The sequence below is a fragment of the Lycium barbarum genome, chromosome 4, assembly GCF_019175385.1.
Source record: "Lycium barbarum isolate Lr01 chromosome 4, ASM1917538v2, whole genome shotgun sequence".
NCBI classification, from domain to species: domain Eukaryota; kingdom Viridiplantae; phylum Streptophyta; class Magnoliopsida; order Solanales; family Solanaceae; genus Lycium; species Lycium barbarum.
Window position 1 is genome coordinate 136,219,103 of NC_083340.1, and position 24,992 is coordinate 136,244,094.

The 24,992-nt window shown below is 37.3% G+C and overlaps 3 protein-coding genes across 3 annotated transcripts; 1 reads left to right on the top strand and 2 right to left on the bottom strand.

Annotated features, from left to right (window-relative positions):
- Positions 1 to 6,102: 6,102 nt before the first annotated feature.
- On the bottom strand, positions 6,103 to 12,732 carry LOC132637857 (probable disease resistance protein At1g52660). The gene is made up of 2 exons (XM_060354884.1): positions 12,220 to 12,732; positions 6,103 to 6,153 (listed from the first exon to the last, which is right to left on the bottom strand). The coding sequence occupies exons 1-2, from the start codon at positions 12,730 to 12,732 to the stop codon at positions 6,103 to 6,105; spliced, it is 564 nt and encodes a 187-aa protein (XP_060210867.1).
- A 3,481-nt stretch (positions 12,733 to 16,213) lies between these two features.
- On the top strand, positions 16,214 to 19,607 carry LOC132636609 (uncharacterized). The gene is made up of 2 exons (XM_060353557.1): positions 16,214 to 16,733; positions 17,473 to 19,607. Exons 1-2 carry the CDS (start codon positions 16,527 to 16,529, stop codon positions 19,435 to 19,437), a joined length of 2,172 nt encoding a protein of 723 aa, XP_060209540.1. The 5' UTR covers positions 16,214 to 16,526; the 3' UTR covers positions 19,438 to 19,607.
- Positions 19,608 to 20,122: 515 nt separating this feature from the next.
- LOC132636611 (uncharacterized) lies at positions 20,123 to 24,992 on the bottom strand. Its single transcript, XM_060353559.1, has 4 exons — positions 24,811 to 24,992; positions 24,040 to 24,110; positions 22,376 to 22,462; positions 20,123 to 20,389 (listed from the first exon to the last, which is right to left on the bottom strand). Exons 1-4 carry the CDS (start codon positions 24,905 to 24,907, stop codon positions 20,366 to 20,368), a joined length of 279 nt encoding a protein of 92 aa, XP_060209542.1. The 5' UTR covers positions 24,908 to 24,992; the 3' UTR covers positions 20,123 to 20,365.

Genomic DNA, 24,992 nt, shown 5'->3' on the forward strand with positions numbered 1-24,992 from the left:
CCGAGAATGGTTGTTGAAGTTGTCTTCAACTTCTTGATATTTTGCTTAGTGTAAATGAAAGAAGATGACTTGAAAGTCATCTTTTAAGTCCCACTAAATTTTGTCCATGTGTCCTTGGGGCCCACACATGTGTTGGACCAATTAAAATTGGCCACAACAATGTGTGGAGACCACTTCAATCCACACATCTTCCCTTTTTTTTTTGCTAGACTTTTAATTTCCAAAGTTATGCATTATGGTCCCAATTTTTCCTAAGTGTTCAAAGCCAACAATTTCATGCACAACTTATGTCTCAAAATAAAATCAAAGGTCAAAAGTCTCGACTTCATGTCCCGGAAAGGTTTTGGCCCTAACTTATCATAGTTAATCCGGATTGCCCCAATGTGTAAAAATATGGGATATAACACTTATTTCCATAAAGGAGGGAAGTATTTCCAGCTCTGGACTATCTATGACCTAGATAGTCGTTAAGGAATCACAAATCATTGGACCTCTGCATATGCTTCTCAGTCTTGGTATAGAAACTAATCCTAATTTTCACAAACGTGGGAGGACCACTTCACCCCCATCCTCTTGAATGATCTCTTCATTTTCTGCTTCTGTAACTATCTCCTCCAGCATCGAACAGCTTTCCAACTCGAGCTCTTCAAGGATTTTGAGTTGCTGCGCTAAATCGAGTGATAGCAGAGTCTTGAGATTATCACAACCAATGACATTCAACACCTTAACGGTTGAAAGACTGCCTGCTGGTGGAATTATATTTTGCAGTCGGCTCAGACCCTCGATCTCTAGTAACTCTAAATTAGGAAGTGTACCCCACTGGGGAGTTATAATCCATTCCATCTCATTGCAGTACTTTATTTTGCAACGTCTTAGGTCGGAAGAGGCGTTCATAATAAACATTGGTAAGTGAATGATGCCAGAACATTCATGAATGACCAACTCAAGTATCCCGGGAAACCATAAAGGGGCTTCCCAACCAACAATGTGAATACCAAAGATTCCTACGCTGTTTTTTTCCCGGTAGTTTAGAGGATTGGGGTTAGCATATGCAAAAATTGAAACTCTCGAGCGTGCTCCAGTGACCTGACAAGACATAATAATTGAAGTCCCCTGCTGAAATTGGCTTCGAGGTTTGTCAAGTTGGTGCGCGTTTCACAACATTAACAAAATCCAAACCGAGCATTAGAGGTTGCCATAGACCAATAGTCAAGAGATTTTCCAAAAATCTGTATGTTCCTAAAATTTGTATATCAAATTCATAAATTGTAGAGTAGGAGAGATCTAGATGCTTCAAATTGAGTAACATTTCCAACCAGCGGCGGATACTCAATTGATGTAGAAGAGAGATCCAAAACACTCATCTGCTTGAGCCTTTCCATTGTTGGCACGTGACGCAAGTTCCAACAACTACATAGAAGCAAAGCATGGAGGTTTTCCAGGTTAGAAAGCAACTCAGGCAACCAAACGATGCCTGTGTAAGATAAGTCCAGATTTTGAGATTTTGCAGATGGTTAAAGAAGAGAAGGAACTATGCCCTTGGACAACGAATTATACTGCAACAGCAAGGTTGTTAGTTGAGGACATCTCGGTTCAAAACTCAGCTCAAATCATTTCTCATTAATCAGATTCTTTCAAGGCCTACCATCCATTCACTCTCAACTGGTGGGACACAATCTCATGTCCTGCTCGGATTATAAACAGTGGACTCACTCTTGTAAGAGCTACCGCCATATCCCTAATGAGTTCATGCATCTTCACGTATTCATTCAAACTACCTTCCTGACAGCCAATTTCGAGCAGGCACACATTTTTCAGTTCATCTAGTATCATCTTTCCCTGCAGCATCTTGGATTCTCCGTACCCAAGATTATCCACAGGCCTTCCCATATCCAGTATTTTATCAGTTCTTCAGTCTCGATATGATGATACTCTAGGTATAATGCACAGTAAAGAAAACATGACCGCGTCACATTATCCTTCAGTCTTTCATAGCTAATCTCAGACATGCAAAGAGTTGATTCTCCATGCCTTCTATTCTTCCCATTGCACTCACTGCACTTTCCCATTGCCTCAAATCATTTTCTCTTCTTAATGTTACGTCTCGTATTTTTATACATTGGGACAACCCGGATTAACTATGATAATTTGAGGCCAAGACTATTCCGGAATTTGAAGCTGGGACTTATGACCATTTGATTTTATTTCGAGACATAAGTTATATATGAAATTGATGGCATTGAACACTTAGGGAAAATTGGGACCACAATTCACAAAATTGGAATTAAAAATCTTGCAAAAATAGAGCCATGTGGCCGTGTACAATGAAGTGGTCCCACACAATTGTGTGGCCAATTTTAAATGGTCCAACACATTGTGTGGGCCAAAGATTTGTAGAGATATTTTAGTGGGACTAAAAGATGACTTTCAAGTCATCTTTCCTCATTTTATACTTAGCAAAAATAGAGCCACAAGTTGAAGAGCTTCAACTTGAAGCTCACGGCCAAGAGGGGAAAATCCAAGATCATTTTTTTGCTTCTCTAAAAATTATTTCCTTGATACAAACCCACTATATTGAGGTCCCTAAGTAGCTTGGAAGCATTGTTGGAGTGATCAAGTCCTTCATTCGAGAGGTTGCAAACCCTAACCCCTTTGTGGAGTTGAAGAAGAAAGGTGAGAATTCCTCTTGTTTTATGTGTTATAAATGTTGTATGCATATTATAGTATGTTATTATGGATGAAAATCGTGAAATGTAGTATGTTGGAAGTTGGGTCGTGTATGGTGTGTGAAGTTGTGTAAATGGGTGTTGTGACTAAGTGATGAATTAATTCCATTTAGTATGTTGATTGTTGCAAGGTGAAGAAATGAATGAGAATTATCGATATATGTATGTATGTGTGTATTGTAGCCGTGTATAGCCCCAAATGTTTGGCAAAGAATGAATTAAAATCGCTTAGCGTCGTAATGGTTATTGTGATGACTTTTATGTTGGAAATGAGAGTTTAATGTCCCAAAATTGATATGGTAAATGTGCGGACTGATTTGGAGAATTTGGGTGCACCTAATGTAACCTTTATTTATGAGAACCATTAACATATGTATGTGTGTAGCGTGGACGAATATGAGTCTTATTATATGCCGAAGATCGTATTTATATCGCTTAACGTCTTAATTGTCGTCATTATGAATTCTAGTTGGAATTGAGCATTTAATGACTCAAGGATGATGTTGAGATTTTGTGGGCTGATTTGGGTCTTATTATGCGTTTGATGTAAGTTGTATATTTGTGAAAATGACATCGATATATTGTGGATTGTGATACAAAACATGACTTGAAAATGAGGAAAGAAAATAGGGGGCTGCTCTCGGCTAAGGGGGCTGTTTTCGGCCAAAAATTTGGAGAAATTGTGGATTGTTAGAAATATTATGTGAATTGTTTAGAATGCCCTTGAATATTGTGGTAAGGATTTGGGTTGATAATTAAATGTGTGAACGATATTGTGGCTTGAAAGTAAGCCATTGAATTGAATAATTGGAAAGTTGTCGAATGATGAAAAAGAGAGCTATTAATGTTATTTTGCCTTCCGAATTTATTATTGATGTTGTTAGGTTGGTTATTGTGGTTGTTGTTGTTGATTTTGAGCGAGATAAATTCTCGGGATGGCCTATTTACAGGGGAAATGCTGCCGAATTTTCCGTAGAATTTAATGATTAGTTTGGAATGGATGGCTTAAGTGCCCTTAGCTAATGATTGGATATTCGTTGGCATATTTGTAGACCTTGGGGAGCCCGAGGCGTAGATTGGAATTTACTTTAGATTGGCCATCTTGGAGTGCGTACGAGGTATGTAAAGCAACTTCCTTTCTTTTTGACATGTCTTAGTTTTACATAGGCTAAATTAGAGTCTTAAGGAAATTCCAAATCCGAAATCCAAGCATGTTATGATCCGTATATGTTCTTTGGCACTCTTATGTATGATTTGATGAAATATGAACCCTTATGTCTTTGAAATAATCGTTTTCCGAATTTTGCATAAAAAGGGTTCACTTTAAAGAAGTTCGTAATTTTTGGAATGCCATATCTTTCACAAACATGCTCGGATTACTCTAATATTTTTGTAGAAGTCTATGACATATGATATGTATGTTTTCCATAGGCGGGCCCGACTCGGGTAAATACCCACCCGTGGGTCCCGCGACTTTCCTTTATGAAATCCGGAGAATCTTTGAAAGAATTTAGTATGACTATTATTTCGATTTTCAAATATGATCATTTTGCTTATGTTTGAATTTATGATAATGATTTTATGCATATGACTACTCACGACTCTATTCGTGCATTCTGTTATTCCTTTCGCCGAGTCCCGGGCCGGTTCTATTGTCGTGCGCACTTTGTTATACTCCGGAGTTATGCTGTGTTTATGGTTCACCGAGCTACTCGCAAAAGAGGGTCGGGTTCCACTTATATTTGGTGTTATGCTGTGTATGGCGTTATGCGGTGATGTGATATGTGACGGGGATACGGAGATTTGAAACCTTTCTGGTGTTATGCTGTGTTATGGCGCCATCGACGGGCGGGCGACTATATTCTTCTGTACCCTACGCATGACTTACATATTTGAAACTAAACATTTTGATATGATTGGATTTGCACTTATGTTCGGCACTTCTGTTTCGTTTATGTCTCAGGTTTGTTTTCTGTATATTCTGCTTTGCATACTCAGTACATATTTCGTACTGACCCCCTTTCTTCGGGGGCTGCGTTTCATGCCCGCAGGTACAGACGCACAGTTTGGTGATTCACCAGTTTAGGACATCCCCTTCTGCTGTTTGGAGTGCTCTTTCATTTCAGAGCATACATTTTGGTATATATTTGTTCGCTATGTATATATGTATTTGTTCAGGGGTACGGCGGGGCCCTGTCCCGCCATATGATTTGGTTTGTCTGTTTAGAGGTCTGTAGACGTATTTGTGGGTGTGTGTGCCTACTTCTGTTCCGATGTGTTTGTATGATTCTATTCGTTATGGCAGCCTTGTCGGCGTGCATTTGTATATGTGTTTTGGGCCGTTGCGCCATTTGATAGCCTAGTCGGCTTTTGACATATTTGATAGCCTTGCCGGCTTTTTGATATATGTGCATATGTTCGGCGAGGTATATTCCGCCGCCTCTTCTGATTCTGATATGATGTTTTGTACGCGCAATCGCGCAAGAAAATATTCATTCTCAACTCTGTTTAAAAATGATGAATTTGAAATCCGTGTTAAGCTTTGCTATGATGATTTTGTTTGTATGTCCGTTTGGGTGCCCAAGTAGGGCGCCAGTCGCGGCCCACGGGGTTGGGTCGTGACAGAAGTGGTATCAGAGCGGTTTGTCTTTGGGATGTCTACAAACCGTGTCTCGTAGGGTCTTGTTTATCGGTGTGTTGTGCACCACACCTATAAACAGGAGGCTACAGGACATTTAGGGTGTTTCCTTTCTTTGAATCTTAGATCGTGCGATAGAGCCAGCTGTAGGAAATGGATTCCTTTTTGCTAACCTTTAATTTCAGCTGGAGGACGGTATCGACGTAAGAAAGTGACTGATGATATTGGAAGCTATACCGTACACAGGTAAGAAATGGTATGAAAGATGTATGTCGGGGAAGCTATTTGAAGTATGATGGAAATATAAAGTTGAAGATTGAAAAGAAAAATAAATAGGAAGATGTCACCGGTGCCGTTTGAGTTGGGCATGTGAGGTAAGCCTCGACATCTGTGTACTTTTATTTGCAATTGTTAGCCCTGTGTGGCTATGATCCGATGTGATATGATGATATATATACGTATATGTGTTGGCCCTGTGAGGCATGGTTGGTATTTCCTGTGTACAGGTTTTGGAATAGTAAGAAATACAGAGGAACCTCTGCCCAAATTTTGTCAGAAATATAAAGAGGGAAAATGAGATATAAGTTCTTAACGTGTTTTGAAAGTCGATACCGATAGGGTAAATCTATTATGTTGGATTAAAGTTAAGAGATACCCTCCGTGTCATCCGTAAGAAGTATCATTCTTGTTCGGAAAATTTTATTCCGAGAAAGCATTTATGAGCAGCAAATTTGCACTTCATTTAAACGGACCAAAATGCGTTCCAACCACATCGTGCTTCAGAAAAGCCTATGTTGAAGGGCAGAAATGTCCAATGATTAAGTTTCGATTCATTTGAAGAATACTAAATGTATAACAGGCAGTTGGGAATTGAATGGTTCGCTTACGACTCAAAAGAAAAATATATATATGTATAAATATGGAGGTAATTATGTGAATTGAGTACTAAAGGATTTCGCGATGTTCGTCGGATTCTAGTGTTCTTTTGCTGGTGGTAGGAGAATGCTTTACAGTAGTATTTTATCTGTCTTCATCGACTAATTGGAGATGGAATTTGTGGAACAAAAACTTAAAGCTGTGGATTGTTTAAAATTATATATGTATATGCATGAGGAGAAAAATATTGAGGATTTACAGGGGGCGACATGGTGACTATATAGTCCGAAAAGTAAAAGAATTCTCTCTAGATCGGGGTGGAACCCGCTACGAGAACGTTTTGAAAATATGTAAGACCCCGATTTGCCTTAAATTTTGTGATAAAGGTTGTGCGGGAAAATTGATGCAATTATACCGGCCTTAACGCGTCTAAAAACATTAAAGTTGTAAGGTTAAGCGTGCCAGGGCCAGAGCAATTCTGGGATGGGTGACCCCCTGGGAAATGTACAAAAATTTTCGCAGATATGGGTATAAGAGACAAATAGGAAAGTTAGAGTAACCTAAAAGGGAATTAGAGTATGTGGAATGATTAGAAACTTTATAAAAGTCGCGTGGGCTGAGACAGATTAGATTAGTGAAAAAGAAGAAAGAGCAACGCAGCTCTAGAATTTGAATGAGTTTGAACAGATGATTGAAGACGCTTTGTAAAAGAAATGTTAGTGATATATATATATGTATAGGACCCCCCCCCCCCCCCCTTTATGATTTTGCCGATCGATTGGCGAACCCTAATAGCCAGCGTTGCAATATATTGGAGACATTAACAGAATAGAATTTATGAGACAAAGTGAAAGGTATGGTACTGATGTTACGAAATGAACTGATATTTATTTCGCTACTGGTTGAGATATTTTATCCATAGGTTCTCAGAATTCATAAAGAAAGACAGAATGACTAAACTCAAATTATTACGAATAGGTCTTTCTAATGATAAATAAGTATGGACTCATTCTCTCTTAGAAAATGGGATCAACTCCCCAACTACGTATTGGTACTTATCGAGTATAGAATATGAAAGATTCTAATACGACGATATTTTGGAAGGAAAAGAGAGTAATTGAGTATAAGATAAGGAGATCAAAATGCCAGAAAATTGAAAAGTAAGAAACCTATTTAAGAAGAGCCTCAAAAAGGGTCGACCGGCAAAATACGAAATTATTTGCGAAAATGAACTCAAGTGTAATAGTGCAGGGCAAAGGAAAACCTATGGCATAGAATGATGAATCATGCGAATATTAAGTAATTTGACTATCGAGAAAAATAGAACGACGGATAAGGAACGGGTATGAAGGAAGGATATGATTTTTTAAAGGATAAATTGCTATATTAATTAAATTATTCGAGTGCCAGCTATCAGATAGGATTTGTACTATATGATTGAGAACTTCATCACTTCGTAATTTTGTTAAGATCTCGTACGAAGGTAATCAAGTTATAGATTATAAAGGAAAAACATGGGTACGGTGTAAGCACAACCCCAAAAGGGGGGGAGCAGATGAAAGCGAAGTAAGGTAAGTATAAATAGAAATAATTGACACACACAAGATTGAAGCGATCAAAAGTTGGCCTAGGTCTTCGACATAGACCGAGATACACAGTTTTTGGGGATTAGCCAAGTATTACAGAAAAATTTGTGAAAAACTTTGCTTCTTCTACGGCACTATTAACGAAGCTAACTTAGAAGGCCGTGAAATTTCAGTGAACCGGTACGTGTGAATGCAGTTTCCAGTACTGGAGGAAAAAATTATTTCGGCTCCAGTCTATCTCTTCCCAAGGGCCAGTCGGGTATGTTACTTATTATGATGCTTTTGGTATTGGGATAGGTTATGAATTAGTGCAGTACAATTAAGTTATGGCCTAGGCTCCCCGGCAGTTTAAATCGCACGAGAGAAGTTATCCCATACATAATCTGGAATTAGCCGCGGGGATTCATGTCTTGAGAATGTGGCGGCATTACTTACATGGGGTCCACGCTGATGTTTATACGGACCATAAGAGCCCCAGTATATTTTAAGCAAAAGGGAGCTAAATCTGCGGCATAAATGGCTTGAATTATTGAAAGATTATAATGTCGATATTCTGTATCATCCCGGAAAATCCAATGTGGTAGCTAATGCACTTAGCCGTAAGTCCACAGGCAGTTTGACTAATGTACAGTTTGATGAGGAAGAATTGGTTCGTGGAATTTATCAGTTAGCCAGCTTTGGAGCCCGTTGGACAGATTCTGGAGATACTGGAATTTCTGTTCGAGAAATTGCTGAGTCATCAATTATGGAAGAGGTAAAACAGCGCCGATTTGATAGCCCTATGTTGGTACAGTACAGAGATACAACCCTTGGTAAGGAAAAGACTTAGTTTGAAATTTCGTCTGAAAGGGGTATTATTATACGGAGGCAGATTATGGGTGCCCGACGTTGCAGGGCTGTGATGATCAATTTTGGGCGAAGCACATAATGTTTGACATTCTGTTCATTCTGAGTCCACAAAAGTGTATCATGATCTTAAAAATTTATGCTGATGGGATGGTATGAAAAAAAAAAAAAGGGACACTACAGAGTTTGTTGGCCAATGCCCAAATTGTCAGTAAGTCAAGATCGAGTATCAAAGGCCCGGCAGATTGCTTCAGGAATTAGAAATTTCAGTTTGGGAACGAGGAACGATTCGCATGAACTTCATTATAGGCTTACCGCGCACTACGCGGATATGATTCTATTCGGAGTATTGTTGATAGACAAATGAAATCAGCCCATTTTCTTCCAGCCAGGACTACTTATTCGGCTGAGAGTTATGACAGAGTGTATATTAATGAGATAATAAGACGTCACGGGATTCCTATATCTATTATAACCGACTGAGGTGTTCAGTTACGGCTAACTTCTGAAGATCGTCCCAGGAAGGACTGGAGACTCAGATGAGTCATAGCACAATATTTCATCCTCAATTGGTAAGAGGCGATTCTCTTCGGGGAATGTAAAGGAGCCAGAGGTTCCGCGTTCGATACCCCGTAGCGCTGCAGCGTGAAGAGGGATAATGGGGCGAGCCCCGGTGCGGACGGGCAGTACCCTGGCATAGACAATACCTTGAGTAGTGGGTCCCCAAAGGGGGTTGTCACAAAAAAGGCTATATTGAGGTCCCTAAGTAGCTTGGAAGCATTGTTGGAGTGATCAAGTCCTTCATTCGAGAGGTTGCAAACCCTAACCCCTTTGTGGAGTTGAAGAAGAAAGGTGAGAATTCCTCTTGTTTTATGTGTTATAAATGTTGTATGCATATTATAGTATGTTATTATGGATGAAAATCGTGAAATGTAGTATGTTGGAAGTTGGGTCGTGTATGGTGTGTGAAGTTGTGTAAATGGGTGTTGTGACTAAGTGATGAATTAATTCCATTTAGTATGTTGATTGTTGCAAGGTGAAGAAATGAATGAGAATTATCGATATATGTATGTATGTGTGTATTGTAGCCGTGTATAGCCCCAAATGTTTGGCAAAGAATGAATTAAAATCGCTTAGCGTCGTAATGGTTATTGTGATGACTTTTATGTTGGAAATGAGAGTTTAATGTCCCAAAATTGATATGGTAAATGTGCGGACTGATTTGGAGAATTTGGGTGCACTTAATGTAACCTCTATTTATGAGAACCATTAACATATGTATGTGTGTAGCGTGGACGAATATGGGTCTTATTATATGCCGAAGATCGTATTTATATCGCTTAACGTCTTAATTGTCGTCATTATGAATTCTAGGTGGAATTGAGCATTTAATGACTCAAGAATGATGTTGAGATTTTGTGGGCTGATTTGGGTCTTATTATGCGTTTGATGTAAGTTGTATATTTGTGAAAATGACATCGATATATTGTGGATTGTGATACAAAACATGACTTGAAAATGAGGAAAGAAAATAGAGGGCTGCTCTCGGCTAAGGGGGCTGTTTTCGGCCAAAAATTTGGAGAAATTGTGGATTGTTAGAAATATTATGTGAATTGTTTAGAATGCCCTTGAATATTGTGGTAAGGATTTGGGTTGATAATTAAATGTGTGAACGATATTGTGGCTTAAAAGTAAGCCATTGAATTGAATAATTGGAAAGTTGTCGAATGATGAAAAAGAGAGCTATTAATGTTATTTTGCCTTCCGAATTTATTATTGATGTTGTTAGGTTGGTTATTGTGGTTGTTGTTGTTGATTTTGAGCGAGATAAATTCTCGGGATGGCCTATTTACAGGGGAAATGCTGCCGAATTTTCCGTAGAATTTAATGATTAGTTTGGAATGGATGGCTTAAGTGCCCTTAGCTAATGATTGGATATTCGTTGGCATATTTGTAGACCTTGGGGAGCCCGAGGCGTAGATTGGAATTTACTTTAGATTGGCAATCTTGGAGTGCGTACGAGGTATGTAAGGCAACTTCCTTTCTTTTTGGCATGTCTTAGTTTTACATAGGCTAAATTAGAGCCTTAAGGAAACTCCAAATCCGAAATCCGAGCATGTTATGATCCGTATATGTTCTTTGGCACTCTTATGTATGATTTGATGAAATATGAACCCTTATGTCTTTGAAATAATCGTTTTCCGAATTTTGCATAAAAAGGGTTCACTTTAAAGAAGTTCGTAATTTTTGGAATGCCATATCTTTCACAAACATGCTCGGATTACTCTAATATTTTTGTAGAAGTCTATGACATATGATATGTATGTTTTCCATAGGCGGGCCCGACTCGGGTAAATACCCACCCGTGGGTCCCGCGACTTTCCTTTATGAAATCCGGAGAATCTTTGAAAGAATTTAGTATGACTATTATTTCGATTTTCAAATATGATCATTTTGCTTATGTTTGAATTTATGATAATGATTTTATGCATATGACTACTCACGACTCTATTCGTGCATTCTGTTATTTCTTTCGCCGAGTCCCGGGCCGGTTCTATTGTCGTGCGCACTTTGTTATACTCCGGAGTTATGCTGTGTTTATGGTTCACCGAGCTACTCGCAAAAGAGGGTCGGGTTCCACTTATATTTGGTGTTATGCTGTGTATGGCGTTATGCGGTGATGTGATATGTGACGGGGATACGGAGATTTGAAACCTTTCTGGTGTTATGCTGTGTTATGGCGCCATCGACGGGCGGGCGACTATATTCTTCTGTACCCTACGCATGACTTACATATTTGAAACTAAACATTTTGATATGATTGGATTTGCACTTATGTTCGGCACTTCTGTTTCGTTTATGTCTCAGGTTTGTTTTCTGTATATTCTGCTTTGCATACTCAGTACATATTTCGTACTGACCCCCTTTCTTCGGGGGCTGCATTTCATGCCCGCAGGTACAGACGCACAGTTTGGTGATTCACCAGTTTAGGACATCCCCTTCTGCTGTTTGGAGTGCTCTTCTCATTTCAGAGCATACATTTTGGTATATATTTGTTCGCTATGTATATATGTATTTGTTCAGGGGTACGGCGGGGCCCTGTCCCACCATATGATTCGGTTTGTCTGTTTAGAGGTCTGTAGACGTATTTGTGGGTGTGTGTGCCTACTTCTGTTCCGATGTGTTTGTATGATTCTATTCGTTATGGCAGCCTTGTCGGCGTGCATTTGTATATGTGTTTTGGGCCGTTGCGCCATTTGATAGCCTAGTCGGCTTTTGACATATTTGATAGCCTTGCCGGCTTTTTGATATATGTGCATATGTTCGGCGAGGTATATTCCGCCGCCTCTTCTGATTCTGATATGATGTTTTGTACGCGCAATCGCGCAAGAAAATATTCATTCTCAACTATGTTTAAAAATGATGAATTTGAAATCCGTGTTAAGCTTTGCTATGATGACTTTGTTTGTATGTCCGTTTGGGTGCCCAAGTAGGGCGCCAGTCGCGGCCCACGGGGTTGGGTCGTGACACTTAAAGCCCGACCAACTGTTACAATAGCTTGTGGGACAGCTCCACACTCCTTCGACACATTCTTGGCAACAGCTTGTAATCTTGGAGATGCTAGCACCTCGTCACCGACCTTTTGTTTAAAGAGGCTCCATGCTTCTTCTTCAAAAAGCACACTAACTTCAATCTCTCTCATTGTTTCCATGACACGACAAACCGTCGTGGATCTGGTAGGTATTGTCACCTTGCATAACGCACCTGGGAATGGGATTCCTATGACCTCAAAAGGAAATGCTTCCCACAAGTCATCTATAACTAAAACAAATCGAAATTTTCGCAAAAAGGCTTCAAGTAATTGAGCTGCTCTTGTCATTTCATCATCTTCATCATTAAAAGATAAACCTACTTCTCTAGCAATATCCTTTTGCAATTTTTTGACATTTAAATCCTCAGATGCCGTGACCCAAATGACATGATCAAAAGTTGTGCTCTCCCTCAAAAGTCGATTATTGATTTCTACCAGGATGGATGTTTTACCCACACCCCGTTCCATAAATACCAATTATCCCGTTGTACATTCAAATACTCCCATACTACCTCCAAACTTCTTTGAGCAGTTTCTCCCACTAATGAGGCTGTTGGCAATATATTTCCCCTCTGAGGCATCATATCAACCAACGAAGCATCAGGAAATATGCTCTGCCCCAGGAGCCTGTCGACTTCTTTAATCTTCTTATTTATGTGTTCACCCTGCTTACATCGAGACATATAATTCGGCAAACATCCGTTCAGAATCTAACACCCCATCACCTTCCCGGAACACCCATGGTTAGATATTTGAAGTATGGATAACATAACACTAAGGTCATTTTTTTAACCCCTCTGTAGGAGCTCCCATGTTTTTGCTTTGGTGACTCGAAACCGCAACCGTAGTTGAAGGTGGAGGATATTTACCACTTGAGCAACCCCTTTTGTCATAACTCAAGGCCCCATATTGGTTGAGGGTATAAGTTCTCTTTATATGGTCTTGAACAATTCTCAGCCCCAAAAGTTAGCTCATGAGGCGAGATCATTCAAAAAGCTTTAAAGATATTATAACCCAAATCCTAAACTAACCGGAGACTCTGACACTAATAAATCACAACTTATAAGGTTTAAGCTGCTAAACAGAAAGTAACTGTCTATACTGAAACCACCAAATTGACTGACAAGTTTAGAATTTCTTGTTTAGTTTAACTTCATCCATTGGAAATGAAAATACTGTTACATAATAGGTTTAGTTAAAAGTCAACTACAGATAGGTAACTATCTTTATACTTGGGGGCAAAGCCACAGTGGTCGTTACGGGTAGAACCCACTAACTTCGGCTCAAATCATGTATTTGTGTTAAAAAATTCATTTAATATATCCAAGAACCCATAAGAAAAAATAATTATGCTCTACAACCTGTAATAAAAAAATCCTAGCCCCGCCTCTGTTTATTATAATTGGTAACATATAAAAAATGGGGAGTAGGTATAAACATTCCTCACACTATCAATGTATACAGAAGTAAATTCTTTCAATGTCCTGGTTGTGTGAAGAACTCATTAATCATTAATTCATTATACAACATCAGTTAAGAATCATCATAGCAAAATTAACAGATATTCATATTTAAAAACAGACATCAAAAAATTCATCAACTTAACATGCAAAAGATGAACAGAATTTGAAGTAAGAGCTAACCGCTTTAATTGCTTTAGTATTCTTGAGGGGAGAGGCTCCTTATATTCTTCTGCGAAAAATATTATCAGAAGGAAATTATCAAAGTTAAATATGCTTACTCATTTCAAATATTAGGCTGACTAACATTTTTATCCTTCAACTGTTGATAAATTAGATATTGATCCTTCTGTAATATTTGAGTAAGCATATTTAACTTTGAATTACATAAAAAATGGTAGTATTATTTTTGGAATTATATTTCCCTAAAATATTGAGTAACATAACAAACTTAACATATTACATGTGCAATTAATTGGTTTAATAGTTAATAATGCATTTTATTTGTGGGATTCACAAACAAAATGATAAAAACGCACATTCCAATTATCTGAAGGTCAAATATTTTTAACCATATATCGTAATTACCGAAATCAGAATTTGGCAATATTTTAAGGATTAAAAGAAAAAAAATCTTCTTTGATATTGTCCTTGGTAATTAAAATCATCTGATTAGAATAGGTAATATTGATACATGGGCCTTGAGCGTTAACTTATTAGTGCCTGTCTGTTTTCCTTTTACTAGTCTCTTATGTTCATTTTAGTAAATCAAGAAAAAGTTATTATTTTTTCCCTACATCACTCTTATCATTAAAGACGAGCATAGAGTACTAATGGTTAAATTAGATTTTTAAATCATAATTAAATTCAATAAGAGTACTATTTAAGATTTCAAATCTCATATTTTAAGAAGGCTTGTATATAGATTTTTTTATAACATGGTGCAATTATTTACGCAGACAATATGTAAATTTAAAGTCCTCCTAATTTTCTCCTAATTGATTACAATTTCTAAAAGGAAGCTTCTTATTTCACACCAAGGCGTGTTTTAGGAGGGAAACACTACATACCTTCTCTCAAAGTCATTTGATCGAATATTGTTGATTATACTGTCAGTCAATTATTGATAGAAGATTTTTAACTTTTTACCATTTGGCAAGAGATGGTGGTGCGGCAAATATAGAGGGTGTTTATCTAAGCTTATAAGCTGGTCAAACAGACTTAAAAGCTTATTTTTTTTACTTATTTATGCATTTGATAAACACTGAAAGTGCTTATAAGTTAAAATCAGTCATAAGTTGGTCATTCTCAACTTTTGACTTTCCAACTTATAAGCGCTTTTAATTCGATCAAAACTTTTACTATTTTAATCTTAAAATCTTTTTGAATTTTCAAAAAATCCTTTTCAAAATAAAACATCTAACTTCATCTTCATTTTATATCCATCATTTCTCCTTTTCTTTGCAAAGACACTACAAATTTGTACTAATTTTTTGTAAAAAATTTAAGTATGTTTTAGGCATTTTAAATAAAAAGTAGCTTATCAACATTTTTTTTTTTCAAACACGACAACTGCTTTTTATCGATTTCAATACTTCTATGCAAACATGTGACTGCTTTCATCACTTAGAAATATTTTTACAACCAACTATTTATAATCAGCTACTCCAAATGAGCTTTTAATAGAATTTTGAAGACATTGTAAGTTGCAACGGATGAAAAAAGAAAAAAGTAACTAAAACCACTTTTTTTAATTTTTTGTACATTAACTAAAGCCACTGTTGCACGCAAGTAAAGTATGTAAGACGAATGTAGAGCACAGGTTGATCACAGAAAACGGTGTTACAGTTTTTGCCAGCCTCACTTTACTTAAAAGGTTGAAAAGCCAACTCTCTTGCAATGAATAAGACAAGAATTTAGAGGATAATCAGGCCAATTAGGCAAGATAACGTATTATTAACTAAAAAGAAATGCACTTTGTACACTTCCCTTGCCATGCACATTTATCTTTCAAACCTTGTTATTTCCGCTTCTCTTTTCCTTGGGGAATGTTTGGTATGAAGTATGAACGAATTTGTTTTTATAATTTTCTTGTACTCCTTTCATTATTAGTGGTGTTTTTATCTTTTCATTTTAGTTCAAAATAAATGGTGTTTCGCAAAATTAAGAAGATAGCATTATTTTTTTCTTCCAAGTTTACCCTTAGGCCTTAATTTTAAATAAATGAAATTTTATATAACCAAGAAACCATTAAAGAGCTACTACTACTTTTTCAAGACATTTGATTAAGGGTAAATTACTAAAAATACTTCTTACTTTCCAGAGTGAGTAGTTCTCTCAAGAGGTGTTCCCAAACTAAAAACACTACTTATTATGAAACGAAGGGAATATTTAATAGATAAGTGAAAAAATATTATCTCAAAAATATTTATATATATATATTAAGCAAACACCATGAGAGGGGTGGAGGTGGGATGGGGAGTGTTGGATTAAAAGGAGTGGAATGTCACTCGTAAACCTTGTTTTCCCTACTTATATTTTCCTCATTATTAAAAGACTAGTTTTCCTAGAAAAAATACTTTTCAAAACTATTTTCCTCCGTACAAACATGCCCTTAAATGTGTCTGTATGTGTGTTCATAGAGAAATAGAAAAATAGAGAGAGGGGAGGCAGTTTGAAAACCACTTTGAGATGACAAGAAACATGCAAGATGTGACACTTTGTTTGACATATTGGAAGAGCTAGAGAGAGGGTTCATTCTTGTTTTCTCCATTTTCTATTTAGATTTCTAGAGAGAGGGAGATGGCAAAGGGGGGAAGCATGAAGGGACACATGCAGAGTCACAACAATGGAAGTAAAGGAAGAACATATGCAGTGTTGGTGCTTCTTGCTTTTGGGATTGCAATATTTGGAGTGTTGATTCTTCACAAGCTTAGAGAAAGGCGCATCTTTAACCTCCTTGTCAAAGACAGAGAAACTGAACTCATCGACCTCAAACTCCTCTTGCAGGTTACTCTCTCTATATCTGTTGTGTGTGTGTGTGTTTTTCCCTCTTGTTCTGTTTTTTTTTTTTTTTTTTTGGACGGGGGTAGGGGGGCGGGGGGGGTGGGGGTTTGCATGTGTATTTTTGTGTTCCACCCAGTATTTGGGACTCGTATTGGGGCCGATTAGATCCAGATTTGCATTGGGAAATCTCACATTGGTGTAAAGTTCTGCCTAACAAAAGCGATTTCATAGCAAGGACTCGAACACGAAAACTCTGGTTAAGAATAGACTACTTACCATTCTATCGCAACCTTGTTGGTTATGCATGTTTGTCACATCATTGTGGGTGGCTCTAGTTTAGACTTTTAAACCATTTGCTGCAGTTAAACAAAGATTTAACAGGTGATGTGGGTTTAAAGGGTTTGTTTATATTGCTTTCACGGGGATTTAAGAACAAAATAACTTTGTGATTTAGTCCTGAGCCTTAGATTCTGTACTAACAGATAAGACTTATATGCTAAATCAGTTAAAAAGTAATGTGAAAATTAATTTATTCTTCCTGTTCATAAGATGAAAAAGAGCAACAAACAAGAAGACTTTTCATTACTGTATTTCTGCTAACTTCATGCAAATATTATCTTGAAACTTTTCATCGTACCAGCTGAAATGTATGATGCATATAGCAAGTATAAAACTTAAGGCAACTTGCAAATTTATTATGCTACTACTACCAAGCTAATAGTGATTGTGATCTGTGGGACAGAAAGAAAGAGAACATACGAAAGAAGCTAAAAGGAAAGCGGAGGAAATGAAATCCAAGATGCAGTGGCTTCGTACTCAGAAAAGAGATCTAGAGAGTAGGGTCATGGAAATGAAATCGACAATCTCTTCCCTTAAAGATGAACAAAGAATAATCGAAGTGGCTCTTGAGGAAAAACAGGATGAAATCAAGATGCTCAGAGAAAAACTAACAGAAACAAACCGAGAGGATTCCCAGGTTAAGCTTCTTTCTGAATCATTGCCACGGAAGGAAACCGAAAATGACTTGCCTGTAAAGGTCTGGTCAGTGAGTGCAGACGATCCGTCAAATCCACATATAAACTTCACCACCAAGGCTGCTGGAAGGAAAGAAGCAACTGGAGAAGAAACCGAAGAATTGCATGAATCCATCAAAAGAGATGACCAGAAGAATTCAACAGAAAACACACACAGAAGTGCCGATGAATCTGCCCCCAAGCGAGATGAAGGCACGAGGCAAGGTGAAGACAGCAACACTGGAGAACAGGAGTCTCAAGAGTTGAGAACTGTTGAAGAAGAAGTTCCAGGCAACGGAAGCACCATTTTACAGACTTTGGATGGCAAAAGAGAGACCGCTGACAATTCTAACGCCGGCGAAAATTTCCTAGAAGAGAAAAGGTACAATAGTGGGCATGCATCCGCGGAAACTGTCAATCATAGTGGTCAAGTACAAAATCAGAGCAAGGAAGATGGTGTAGTAGATGCCACGGATTGGAAAGAACATGGAACAGAAATTGAAGGTGATCAAGGAAATTTTGCCAATTCTCAAGGTAATAGCCAGGAGTTTGGACGGCGTTATAAAAGTTGGGTGAAGTTAGAAATGAAGGATGATCACAAGAGTACAGATGCATCAAGAGTGAAACCAGAGCACATAAGAAAGACAAAAGGGAAGAGTCGGAGAATAATTGCAGAGAGCAAGGTCACTGAAAGTGATGGGAATACTGAAAAAAGAAGCATCCTGAGCATGAGAAACAGAAAGTTCTTTAAAGAAATACAGGAAAGTGAAACAAATGAGAGACTTGGAGGCAGTAAACTGGAGAAACAGGAACATAAGCAAGAGAAGAGTGTGGACCCGGACAGCATGAATGAATCAGGTTCACAAGATCACAGGATTGACAGTTCACAAGATCACAGGATTGACAGGACCTATAAAACCCAACAATTTAAAGATCTGGAAGAAAAATTTGGACACCAAATCAGGTTTCAACCAGAACAGAAACCAGATATGAGGAGACAGAGAATGCAAGATGATAGCTCAAACCTCGATGATGCTCCACCACGTAAGACATTACCTAACCCTAAGAAATCTGCAGGAACTGAAAAAGGTATCCGAGAAGGAAGGAAATCTGACACAAATGAGATGAATGGGAAAGGGCAAGAAAGAGAAGCCAACAACACGGAATCTGAGATGGCGCACAGTTCTCAGGAATTGCCTACAAAGACAGCTGCTTCTATGATCAATCGAGTTTCAAAAGAGACCAGAAACAAAATATCGGATGAAACTACACAATCACAAGAAGTAACAGGCATCAGTAGAGAACATCAAGAACAAAAACAGGCTGACAATCTTCACAATTCTTCGGAGCATGAAATTATTGCTGAACGGGATGTAAAAGCAGATGATCTTCAGGTTGAGAATCATCAAGAAACAGAAGGAGAGGTAGACCAGTCAAGCAGAATTTCACAAGAGGCCAGATATCAAGAACTCAATAGCACTGCACGCGCAGAAAAGGAAAACAACACCATTTTTACAGATACAGAACAAAGGCTGGATGGCAATCTTCACAGTTCTTCCACACATGTGAAAAATGCTGAAATGACTTTAGAAGATAACAACCTTGCCGCTGAGAATAATAAGGAGACAGAAGACGAAGACCATTCTAAAAGCTCTGCTGCCAACTTGGAAGAGGAGGGAGAAGACATGGACTGAAACAGATGTGTCTGAATGGTAGTATATACAGTTACCTGGCAGCATGCTTAATGTTTGCTTCATTTCGATGTAAGATTATTATGTTTCTATGTTTTGTTTACTGTAAGACAAATACTTGTGTCTTTGTTAGATTCCTGCGGGAGTTGCAATTTGCTGCTTCCACTTACTAATCACTTCCATCCCCCATCCACACCCCCACCCAAAAAAAGAAAAAGAAAAAAAAAAGCACTTACCCCATGAAACTCCTCATTGCAAAAGGAACACTGGAAAAGAATAATGAGAGGGAGAGGGGCAAAGAAGAGGAAGCAGTCTCATCTTAACAGTAGGTAGAGGCGTAAAATGGAAACCACCAACTTTAAGCTCGACATTTTGGATGATGAAGGATGATTTTGGGAAATTTTCATGAAATCACCGAGCATATTATGTTTTCAATCCAGACTAGTAATGATACTAATGGAGGAATTGAGTATCGCATATGAATGTTCAATAACTGTGATTAAGTTAAAACACACAGTTATTCGAGGACATCCTTATTAACTCGATTCTCAGTGGCATCAAGATTTACTGCATCAGTCTGCATGTGCAAAGCTTCTACGAAATATGGTAGCTGGATCTTCAAATTAATGTGTACACAATTTCCATACTACTGCATGATCAAGATGACAACGAAGCTTAGAAAAGCAAATGCACGAAAACCAATTTCATTTATCATCATAGCATACAAAAGAAAGAAGTGCATTGCAGTATTGATGCAATCAACTTATGTCCACCATTTAGTAGCTCACAGGCTCTCTGGTAATTTTTATAATGATAAGAAAATTCATAAAATGAGAATTGAATGTCCAAAAAGTTGGATTATTAGAGAGAACTTCTCAGTTTCGGACTTGAAATATCCCAACCTCAGTATGATGCCACGGAAATTCCCACCTTATTGTGATGCTGGCACCAAATTCTGCACAAAAAAAAGGATAAAATAGGATGTCATTCCTCTCAAACAGAGAAAAATTCATCCATGTTTGCAAGGGCAGGTAAAGGACACTAAAAAATAAGAGACTATTGTATCAACAACTAATCTCTTGAATCATAATTAATCTACCATTATTTCAACTGAAAGAACTTTCGCATCCCAAATATATAATTCGTATAAAATCAACGTTCATCTGGCATACATAATTAGAATTTCTTGTTCTATTCATGTATCAAGAATTGAGTTTTATAAATTCTTTCCTTATATGAGACTTCACTGAATTGTAAACCTTGTTCAAAGCTTACCATTTCTATTCATTTCAAAAAAAAAAAAAAAAAAAAAAAGAATTAGCATTTCTCTTAGTTGAATCGAAAGTAGTGTTTTACTCCTCCGCCTTTGAGGACTGGTTATATCCAATGTCTCCTATAGGCTGTCTTAAGGTCCTCTTCGTCTTGTGTAAAGCTTTTTTCGAATACATTTGATTTGGTTCTCAAATTCTTTCGAGGTTTGGGTACACACATAAAAGTAGAGATGTTATTCTTTTTTTGAAGAAAGCTTTTATCAACCGCATAGCCCTTTTTCTTTCTTCTAACTACACAAATCCCTTTTCAACCAACTTGGCTCCTATTCTCATTTCTCATATTCCCTATGACCGTAAAGAATCCGTAGAAATGTTATTCAACAACCAAAAGGCTCTTCAAAACTTCCTAGGGATGTATGTTAGATATTTTCAACAAAGAAAATGCATCTGAATATTTAACCTATTGCAGAGTTTTGAGCAAATGAAACAGCGAATACATGCATCAATCATTGTTTGGAATAGGTGAATCCATAGAACTGCATAGGGAAAGGAGGCTGGGGATAAGTGTGCAACTTTAAAATATTGTATGGCCACAAGACTCCAAAACTGATATAAATAACTGCTTGATTGGAAAACAAAGTTTTTGAACTTTGTCGCTTTGACACCTATATAAATCCCCCAAAATGCGACCTCCCAGTCTTTCCTCACTTCTCCCTCCCTGCACTCAAAACTGATAAAATTTAACAAAGAAACTGGAAGCTTACAATTTTTATTTGTTCCCACTTAGTCATATATCTCAAGGTGACACACTCTCTAACTCCCGTCAGTCACTGATAGGTGAACTTAATTTTTTCAACCATTCGACTATGCCTCAATATCAAATTAGTTGGGGCCAACTATATGAAACATTTGCATCCAATTGGTTTTATTCATGTCATTATTCAGACCTCATCAAATTTAAACTATTTTTAGCTGGCTTTCAAGTTACTGTGATCGTCCTAATTTATCTAAGCCTGGAACCGGCAAAGCTCAGCGAGGCTCAGACAAACTTAGGGAAACCTATTCTTTGAGGTATGAAAATTGTGTTCCCAAAAAATGGATGAAAAATAATATAGTACACTTGACAGCAATGACCCCTCATATACCAGATTACAGGATTAATCAATTGGCCAGGAAAATGTTAGCTGACAACTGTATCTGGGCATAATGTCGTGAGTGTTCTATCTCTTTGCACTAGTGACCATCAGGAAGAGGTAGTTATAGGAGCGAAATATAAATTAAGTACCCCTTTCAAGTTTCACCTCCATTCTTTTATCAAGAAAGCCACAGAGCATCTCTTTAGGAATTTATAGAGACACGGACTGTTGGTATGTGGTTTTTAAGAAAGAAAACATATACACCAAAGTTTCCAGATTCTTAACTTGGTTCCCAGACAGCCATTTAATGGTTTTTTAGCTGTTCCAGGTAGCCTTTTAATGTTTTGAACAGGCCATCGAATTTACTCAACATTCTCTTCTCAGTCTCATCCTAGGTTGATTGACATTCTAACTAGATTGGTCAATCTATTGAAAAACATTGTATAGCAAATATTATTATCTCTGTTTCCTGAAACAGTTTGTCAAATGTAAATAGGCAGCACTATTTGCACTTTCAGCAGAAGAGACACGTACCTCTTCTTTGTTCTTCTTGCCTCCAGTGAACAACTTGTATCCACCATAGAAAAGCAAGCCCCAACCGGACAAAGATACAATCACAAACTGCAAAGAGAAACATCATTTGCAACCATATATCTTTGCATTTTGCATTCCAAAAAGCGCCAAAAGACAAGTTTACTTGGGTTGAGATTGTGAACTTCATTAATACAGGTATAATAGGAATAAGGTTGATCCTTTTGAAGATTCTAGTGTAGCCAAATATGATCAAATTGGGTCCAAAATCAGCTAAATCTAAATTAGTCTTACACCAAAAAGGACTCGAATAAAATTGATCCATGTTTAGTTTGGTCGAGAAAAACAAGCACCAGCAACACAATTCTCTGGTTTGTTTCTTTTTAATTTAGTCAAACGACCGTTTACTTATTTTGGAAAAAACACACTTTCTCGTATCATATACTCCCTCTGTTTCAATTTGTTTGAACCTATTTCCTTTTTAGTCCGTGCCAAAATAAATGACCTCTTTCCTAAATTAGAAACAAATTCACTTTATGAATGATTTACAGCCACACAAATTTTCAAGGCTTATTTTGAACCACAAGTTTCAAAAGTCTTCCCTCTTTCTTAAATGTCGTGCCCAGTCAAATGGGTTCATATAAATTGAAACGGAGGGAGTATATAAGATATGCAATACAAGTTTTTATATAAGAAATGCACTAGATCGTCAAAGTAGGATCGGACAAGATCATGACCAATAATACTCATGAATTGGATATGTACAGTTGCACTAAGATATCATTCTTGAACAAAATCCATGTTTTGTTTTATTTATTTCGGTAAAACTATACCTATATCACCAAACAGAGCCTCAGCATTGCTGAAACTCCAATAGTGAGCTATAAGTATTTCTCTTATTCTCTTTATCTTTATGACTATTGTCAGTGAGATTAAGGATTCTGAACAACTTTCCAAGTAGCAAGTAGGTCTGTTCCCATAGGCTTTTTTAAAACCTACTATTCACCCTTGACATGGATGTATCTAGGAACTATTCAAGTAGCTCTTCTGATAGTGTCTTTTTTTTTTTTTTTTTTGTGATCAAGCTCTTCTGATAGTGTCTTAATGAAGGTCTTTGATATAAAACCACTTTAAATGCATAATATACCAATTCTCCAAATCTACATTACCTTACTACACATACTACCTTACCTTACAGTCCTTCCACAGTTAAAACAATCTAGTTTTTTTGTCATTAGTACTCCATACTAGTCCATGTAACACCTTATAATTCTGGAAATCCCATAATATTCATAAAATTCCACTATTACTCTCTCCTTATCAAATTAGAAGTTTGAGTTTGTATGATCATTTTATTACAAGAAGTGAACATATTATATTGTTCTAGCGTTTTCTGAGAGAAAATAACGCATCATCTGACGACTCCTCTTTTTGGGAGAATAAGTTTGAATCCGATGATATTCCGAGTTGCAATTGTCAAAACTGTAACGAGCATTAATTCGTTAAAGCCCCAAAAAAAGTTTGCTCCTTTTGAACAGACAATGGCAAAAAAACTTAAGCTGTTACATTTAACAAATCAAAAAGGGAGTAACAAGTATACTGTCATAGAACGTAATCTAAAAACAAAGCTTCATCGATAACGTGGATGTTATAGTAAGAGAACTAACATGTTCTTCCTTCCATTGGCCAGGATTCATCGGCTCCTTCCAGCAATTGACCTTAGGAGGCCCGTGATGCTCTGGAAATATTCACATTTCAATACCATCAATAAATTAAAAACAAAGAACTACTCCCTCTGTGCCAATTTATGTGACACTTTTAGTTTTTCCGAGATTCAAACTATATAAACTTTGACCAACATTTTCAAATGTATTGTTTCAGCATATTGACATGACAAGAATTACAACTTATAAGTATAAGGGGTCGTTTGGTTGGAGATAACTTATCCTGGGATTAGTTATTCCACCCTCCCACAAGAATAAAATAACACTACAATCCCGGGATCAGTTATACCACCATTTTATCCCAACCAAACGTGGGATAAATTCATCTCAAATATAATCCCGGGATTATTTATCCTTATCCTTGTACCAAACGAGGCCCTAAGCGTTTAACAATAAATAAAATGATTGTATATTCATTGTTGATCCATGAATATAAAATCATTTCCATTTCATTAACGGAAATGATTATACCGTGTAAAAATGTATTTTTTTTCATCATTTTTTAATATTTAATTTATAACACTGAGTTGATCTAATCCAATTTAACTTCAGAAACTTAGTCAAATTAATCTAGGGAAGTGAAAAGTGCCACATAAATTAACAATAAATGAAATGATTGTATATTCATGGATCAAACATTAATAGAAATAAATCCATCAACGAAATGCTACACATCTTAAATGGATCGATCAAATAATTTTGAGAAATGATTACCAGCTGAGCCGGCAAGGCCACGGCGCTGAATAAGAGAAGTGGCTTGAGTGAAGTTGGTTGCAGCTCGACGAGCCGCCATTGTCAGCGATGTAGCCATTGGCTTTTTTGTTTTTTTTTGTTCTGTTTCAGATCGATGAGAAGAAAAATTAAAGTAGCTTTAGGATGTTAGGCTTCTATTAGAC

Excerpts from the sequence above, each read along its gene's own strand:
- LOC132637857 (XM_060354884.1), bottom strand. The coding sequence starts at position 12,732 with ATGGAACGGGGTGTGGGTAAAACATCCATCCTGGTAGAAATCAATAAT. Across the intron at positions 6,154-12,219 it reads TCCCACAAGCTATTGTAACA|GCTTTTCTGAAGCACGATGT; the intron begins GTTGGTCGGGCT and ends CCTTCAACATAG.
- LOC132636609 (XM_060353557.1), top strand. The coding sequence starts at position 16,527 with ATGGCAAAGGGGGGAAGCATGAAGGGACACATGCAGAGTCACAACAAT. Across the intron at positions 16,734-17,472 it reads ACCTCAAACTCCTCTTGCAG|AAAGAAAGAGAACATACGAA; the intron begins GTTACTCTCTCT and ends TCTGTGGGACAG.
- LOC132636611 (XM_060353559.1), bottom strand. The coding sequence starts at position 24,907 with ATGGCTACATCGCTGACAATGGCGGCTCGTCGAGCTGCAACCAACTTC. Across the intron at positions 24,111-24,810 it reads TGGCCTTGCCGGCTCAGCTG|AGCATCACGGGCCTCCTAAG; the intron begins GTAATCATTTCT and ends GAATATTTCCAG. Across the intron at positions 20,390-22,375 it reads GCAAGAAGAACAAAGAAGAG|AATTTGGTGCCAGCATCACA; the intron begins GTACGTGTCTCT and ends TTTTTTGTGCAG.